Source organism: Bactrocera latifrons, unplaced genomic scaffold (assembly GCF_001853355.1).
Source record: "Bactrocera latifrons isolate USDA-ARS-PBARC rearing strain unplaced genomic scaffold, ASM185335v1 scaffold_35, whole genome shotgun sequence".
Taxonomy (NCBI): domain Eukaryota; kingdom Metazoa; phylum Arthropoda; class Insecta; order Diptera; family Tephritidae; genus Bactrocera; species Bactrocera latifrons.
The window spans coordinates 260,585-267,769 of record NW_017536990.1 but is presented as its reverse complement, the minus strand read 5'-3'; the positions used below and the strand labels follow the sequence as shown (position 1 = coordinate 267,769).

General features: G+C 35.3%; 2 protein-coding genes across 2 annotated transcripts in view; both read right to left on the bottom strand.

Moving 5' to 3' along the window:
* The window catches only part of LOC108971598, a 7,945-nt gene extending 7,729 nt beyond the window's left edge, over positions 1 to 216 (bottom strand). The window contains exon 1 of the mRNA XM_018937771.1: positions 158 to 216. The gene's annotated coding sequence lies outside the window, so the exon portion shown is untranslated. The remainder of the gene's footprint in view (positions 1 to 157) is intronic.
* Positions 217 to 1,298: 1,082 nt separating this feature from the next.
* LOC108971594 (extensin-like) lies at positions 1,299 to 2,913 on the bottom strand. The gene is made up of 2 exons (XM_018937767.1): positions 2,807 to 2,913; positions 1,299 to 2,709 (listed from the first exon to the last, which is right to left on the bottom strand). The coding sequence occupies exons 1-2, from the start codon at positions 2,807 to 2,809 to the stop codon at positions 1,474 to 1,476; spliced, it is 1,239 nt and encodes a 412-aa protein (XP_018793312.1). The 5' UTR covers positions 2,810 to 2,913; the 3' UTR covers positions 1,299 to 1,473.
* Between the last annotated feature and the right edge of the window lie 4,272 nt (positions 2,914 to 7,185).

The window sequence follows — 7,185 nt, the reverse complement described above, 5'->3', positions numbered from 1 at the left end:
TATTATGACGTTTAAGCAGAAAATCACTCAATTGGAATAAACAACAATTAAACACAAAATTATAACAAAATCCTCCGCTTTTATTGCATATAAAATTTATGTTACATAATACACTGCCTTATATATGCACATTAACTACTCTCAAAGAACTGTGTACCTTTTGCCTGACGCTTTGTATTAAAGAGCGAATACAAAAATGTTTTGTTTCCGTTTAAGTACTGCAAAGGTGTGAAGCGAAGCGAAAAAGACGCAGATTTTTATAAGATCATGTACCGGGAGCTACAATGGTAATGGAAGTGTTGGAAGGGGCAAATTGGAAGCTACAATAAGAGTATTATCTAAAAGGCAACGAATGTAATAAAAAATACGAGGGGAAGATACTAACAAATTAAAAAGAAGCTCGAAGAGAATAAATCAATACTCATGCTGGAAATGTAACACCAGTAATGCTTTACAACTTCTGGATTCCAGCTTTAAACACAAATGCATAGAATAAATGCAAGGAGGAAAGGGGAGTTATGAAGACGATACCTTAATCTCAAAACATGTTGCAACAGAGAATATAATAGGTTTGTTCAACTAACGATTGTTTGTAACACTAAAAACTTACCGAGATAGATATAGATAGATCAGGTTGACAAGACGAGTTGAATTTCGAATTACTATCGGTCTGTCCAAACAATAACATGAGTAACAAGTAAGGAAAGTCACTCCGATGCTTTTGACATACAAACATTAAAGCATTATAAGAGAAGGGTTATCCCTTAATTTCAGTTTTATATACCGACATTTTCGACCAAAAGTCAGTTGACTTGTACTGAGGTCCAAATATTCAGTACCTAGGGGTTTGATCAGTTTTTATTGGATTTGAACAATTTTTGGTCATAAAGTGGCAAGCACAAAATTCATTATTCTTGCGAAGTTTAATTCCATTATATTAATTGCTCCATAATTTGTGTATTGCAAAGTAAAATAATCTAGTGGAATTTATAGTTGTGCTATATCATAGTGTACTTAAGTTACAGCTTTTTTAATTTTCTCTCTCTCGCTCTTTCATACTTGTTTAATATAAAGTTTTGATATCATCTGAAAATATTAACCGCTTTGTCATTTGAAAATTGCGGGAGTATAAAATGTTCGGTTACATCCGAATTTAATTATATGTTTTTTTTTTTTTTTTTTTTTTTTTTTTTTTTTTTTTTTTTTTTTTTTTTTTTTTTNTTTTTTTTTTTTTTTTTTTTTTTTTTTTTTTGACGAGTGTTATTTGATACCAGATGCTAATTGAAAAACATTGGACAATAATTTTCAATGTAGAAACTTTATTGATTTAAAATGTTATCGGCTTCTTAGGGCTGTACAGGGAAAAGATGTAGAAGGAAATCTCTTCATTAACAAAAAATATATGTTATAGTTGACTAATACTAGATAGAGTCTCTTTAGCTAGCTATTCGCTAGCTAGATATTTGATTTTGCTTAGGAGGTGAAAGGTGGCTGTGGATCATTAGGATAATTGTACCCTTTTGGTCCAGAGGATGGTGGAAGATATTCTTTTGGTGGTGATGGTGGTGGTGGAGGACGCGCTGGTGGTGCTGGTTTATTTGTTGGTGGTGGAGGGAGATACTCTTTTGGTGGTGAGGGAGGTGGACGYTTTGGAGCTGGTGGAGGTGGTGGTGRAGGGCGCGCTGGAGGAGCTGGTTTATTGGTTGGTGCGGGTGGCAGATATTCTTTTGGTGGAGATGGTGGTGGTGGTGGACGTTTAGGTGCTGGCGGAGGTGGTGGTGGACGTTTGGGTGCTGGCGGCGGTGGTGGTGGAGGCCTTTTTGGTGCTGGTGGTGGTAAATATTCTTTTACAGGTTCCGGTCGACTTTCAAATGGGGTTTTGGGAGTTTCATAATGGTATCCACTTTCATCTTTTGCSCCAGCACCGAAACGGGACGAAASTGAAGCAGAAGAAGATGAGCTGGAGAAAGAACCAGCGCCACCAATATTTGAAGAAACTCGGTTAGATGAACTGCCGGAATAGGATGCAACTGGAGCTGATGCGGCTTGATGACTCGAGCTATGTGAATAGGAATCAGTGGGAGCAGAAGCAGAAGAAGATTGATGAGATGACCCATACGAGGCAACAGGAGCAGAAGCGGCATGATATGAAGAGCCACTAGACCCAACCGATCCATAAGAGGCTGCAGGAGCTCCAGAAGTAGCTTGGTGAGACCCGCCTTGTGAATAAGAAGTTGCGGGTGCTGAAACTGCTTGATAAGACGATGCAGAGGGAGCTGCATGGTGGGTATGTGAATAAGAAGGAGCTGGAGCTGATGCTGCTCCTGYGTAGTACTTTGAACTACCCGAATATGATCCAGATGCAGCAGGAGCTGAAACCGATTGGTAAGATGAGCCACTTGAGTAAACAGCAGCCGGAGCTGAAGCTGCTTGATAAGAAGAGCCACTAGACCCAACCGATCCATAAGAGGCTGCAGGAGCTCCACCAGCGCTATAAGATGAGCCAGAGTGATAAGATGCAGCACCTTGATAGCCTGATTGAGAAGGAGCTGAAGCAGAGTGTCTATGGGAAGCCGGGATGTCTACAATTGCTCCACCGCTTGGTTTATTGTAGTGATATCCATCATCCTGAAGGTTATCGCTATGCGAAAAAAGGTGGGACACATCAGCTGTGGCAGCMGCCACCAAAGTAAAGGCTAATAGTAATCTCTGCAAAGAAAATAAATACATTTTTTTTAGTTTAATTTACATAAGTAAAAAAGTCTGACTTCATTGTTATCGTACATATATGTGACCCAATACTTACCATTCTTTCTTGTCTAATTCTAATCCACACGATGAATGTAGACGACTGACTGTGTTTAACATTCAGATGTGGAAATTATTTATATCAGAGCAAACTCACTACTATGGTAAGGATTGGGATGGTTTGATGGCTGGCGGGAATTCTTCACCGTCACCAAATACACTAATATTAATTTTTGTTATGGCAATTTTATCGATGAGCAACATGTTAAGCCAGTTAATAAGAGAGAGGTTTTGAAAAGAAGCAATCTAACCGGCTTCGCGGCCGACACCCAAAATAAAATTCTTAAATGATATATTTTGGCATGATTAAATTAACCAACAACGTTTGTGCTTTTGTTTCCCTTTTTTTCCATCTTCGTTCTGGTTTTAATTAGAATTAAATGCGATCGTTGATGATGCTTTGTTATAGTTGTGTGACGTTCTTTCATTACCATACTGCTGAAATAAAAACWTATTATTTAATATGTAGATATTACATATATATTTTAGTATCTTTTTAAATATTATATACTTATGTATGTTGAGGATTTCTCAATGACGGTCAGAAGAGTAAGAATATATTCAGGTAATAAGCAAGTTTTAAAATGAACCTGTACAATATTCTAAAAACAAAATAGTTATCAGAAAGTGAGTAAAGCAAAAATTTGTTATAGCATAATTTGTAATTCTACTGCTATTTCTATGTTTATTGAAGATATTTTTACACTCTCGCAACAAAGTTGCTAAAGAGAGTATTATAGTTTTGTTCATATAACGGTTGTTTGTAAGTCCTAAAACTAAAAGAGTCAGATATAGGGTTATATATACCAAAGTGATCAGGCTGACGAGTAGAGTTGAAATCCGGATGTCCGTCCGTCCGTGCGAGCTGTAACTTGAGTAAAAAATTGAGATATCATGATGAAACTTGGTACACGTATTTCTTGGCTCCATAAGAAGGTTAAGTTCGAAGATGGGCAAAATCGGCCCACTGCCACGCCCACAAAATGGCGGAAACTGAAAACCTATAAAGTGTCATAACTAAGCCATAAATAAAGATATTAAAATGAAATTTGGCACAAAGGATCGCATTAGGGAGGGGCATATTTGGACGTAATTTTTTTGGAAAAGTGGGCGTGGCCCCGCCCCCTACTAACTTTTTTGTACATATCTCGAAAACTACTACAGCTACATATGTTAACCAAACTGTATAAAGTCGTTTCTTTTAGGCATTTCCATATGGAAATTATGGAAAAAAACTATATCTCAGGAAGTACTGAAGACGAGGCTGAAATCTCGAATATCACTTTATCATGCGAGAGTATAAAATGTTCGGTGACACCCGAACCTAGCCCTTCCTTACTTGTTTAAAATGTATTCCTTCTTTAGAAGATATAAGACAAGATGGGGACAGGTTTTCTTATGGAATTTCTAGTATTGAGCACAATTTAAGAGTCAGTAGTGAGACGTGAAATTCCTGCTTGCATTAGGGTAGTTGTGGTTAAATTTACGAAAATCAGATGGAATCATACACTAAAATTGGTTTAACCCTTATGTGAWTGCGAACATGTTACCTAATGCTGTCTAACGAGTTTATAAAAAGTTATGAGAAGCGCATGCTATAACAAATCTATATGTTGTTGTAAACTAAATAGAATAAGCTTTATTCTAGATGTATTATATATTAGATTTATTAATAAACATGTTTGACAGCTGTTCATAATTTAGCGGACCTCTCTCTAATTTAATGGTGCTTTGATATACTTGTAGTTCTTTTGAAGTGACTAAGTGGACAAGTCAACCGCAGAAATTATTAATTTGTTCACTTGTAGCGACAAAATATGCAAAGTATGCCTATAAGAAATAATGTGTATTAGAGATTTATTTTATTAAACTAATGCAAACAATTGTCAAAAGTTTTAAGCTTTTCAAACTGCAATCAGGAAGATTGGATATGTGTTTTTTATGCATAGTATTATCACATCAGCATTATTGATATTATTTTTGTTGATCACAAATTAKGCTTAAATATTACTGGTTTTGTTTTAAATATATAACGCGTGATCCAAGTAGAGGTACTTTTTCAATAGCGTTATTTTGACATATCATACCTGAGTGAGGAATAAAGGGATGTTCAACTTATTCCAATGTGAGAGCGCCTCAAAATAAGCGTTTTTTTATCGCATTTTCCATTATGGCCAGATCGAACAAAATAAGAATTTTTGGACATTTTAAATAAAAACACCCAACATTTAGTACGAATAAAAATTACTATATTGTGGTTATTTATTATATGGAAAAACTATTTGAAACATTTTAAAGTATATTAGAACAATTGGCTTTTGACCTTTCAATACCCAATAAAAGAATTTCAGCTTGTTTGCTGTCAATCATTAAATGTTTTTAATCATTTTCTGTTGAAAATAATGCTATGATGCTTCAAATTACAAAATGTTTCATCAAATACCTTTAAATTTCACAAATTTATTTAATTTGCATTTTTTTCATTTTTTATAAGTGGTCTTGAACGATGCTACAAATCCCTCCGTTTACATACTTTTTTGATAAGATTTCAATCTGGCAATCGCTCGTTTCCAATTGATAAATGTCAAAACCTACTGAACTCGATTAGCTGTGAAAGTTCAGTAGGTTTTGACGTTTAGCAATTGCTTTCTCACTTCCAGTGAGAGAGGAGTTAAGCATCTCTTTATCTCTGTTTGAGTCCCAAMTCTCCTGTCACTGGAAATGTGAGAACCGCTCACCTACCGAACTTTGATAATTGACTGGATTGGGTAGCTTTTGATGTTTTGCAATTAGAATGACTGGAACGGCCAGATTGAAATTATATATTATACAAATTATGTATGTGAACGGAGGAATTTGTTGTCGCCAGTCAAGATCGCTAATAAAAAATGTAAAACAATGGAAATCAAAGAAAATGTGAAATTTAAATATATTTCATGAAACGTTTTACAATTTGATGCATAGTAGAATTAATTTTCAGTTACAAATGATTAAAACCATTTATTAATTGAGAACTAATAGACTTAGTTCACGTTATTACGTATTGAAAGATCAAAAGTCAGTTGTTTTAATATACCATAAAGTGATAAAAAAATATTTAAGTAATTTCGCCATATATTAAAAGTCCGGTATATAATAATAATCAATCGTAATAAATGTTGGGTGTTTTTATTTAAAATGTCCAAAAATTCTTATTTTGTTCGATCTGGCCACAATGGAAAATGTTATAAAAAACGCTTATTTTGAGGAACTCTCACACTGGAATAAGTTGGGCATCCCTTCATCCCTGGTCTGGCGCTTCATCATGGAAAGACTTACACCCGAGCAACGATTACAAATCGCTCAACTTAAAGATGCATTTCGCGTGCTTCTCTCAACTTATTTAAAGTTTTTAAGCAGGCGCGCAATAATTTCAAGGAAATTGGCCGTGAGCTCGAAACCCTTACAAATAAATTCCGGCATTATGAAACGTTGTTTCAATTATTTAAATGTCTGAATGGCCAGGAAGAGAATCCAAAACCTTCCAATAAACATAAACGTCCATCTGATGAAGAGACCACTGCTTCTTCCTTAAAAAGAATGCCTCCACCCAATATTGACCTAATCAATCTTTCTTCCCCTTGACCACAAGGAGAGAAGGTCTCGTCTGCTCAGAATACAGAGAAAGCATGGTAAGCGAAAACCTTTTCAGGATCCGCTTCCAAATAAGGAATAGGTCAGGTAGTAAAAATGTAATTGTAATACCGCGGAAAAAAGCAATATTTATCTCAAAACTTGCTGCGGATACCACCGTCGATTACATAAAGAGTTATATCTCGCCGAAACTAAAATCGGAAGATGCAGACATCCGAAAATTTAATATCAAATATGACAGGGATATTTCATCTTTCAAGATCGACATATCCGCTGACAATTTTCAATTGGCTCTTGACAACTCATTCTGGCCATTTGGGGTCTTTATGCGCGAATTTGAGCAAGAAGCCAAGAAAAGCCGTTGATACAAAAAACTGATTAGCAATAATTYGCTGAGTATTTATTATCAAAATGCAAGAGGCCTTAATACAAAACTTTCCGATCTGTATTTAAATAGCGTCAATTATAATTCTAAAATCATTGCTCTCACAGAAACTTGGTTAAAGCCCCACATTTTTAATAGTGAAATATTCAATAGCGAATTTGAAATCTTTGGATCTTGTTTGTTGTTCATTCTTCAATTCCATCTGAAGAAGTCGATGTTTCGCATGCACACTTCGTAGAATTTAAGTGCATTCGTATTTGCGCTAATAGTGGCTATATCTACTTAACTTTATCTTATATACCGCCTCACTCGGACATATCTGTATATATACTGCATGCTTCATTAATAAATAATGTTTT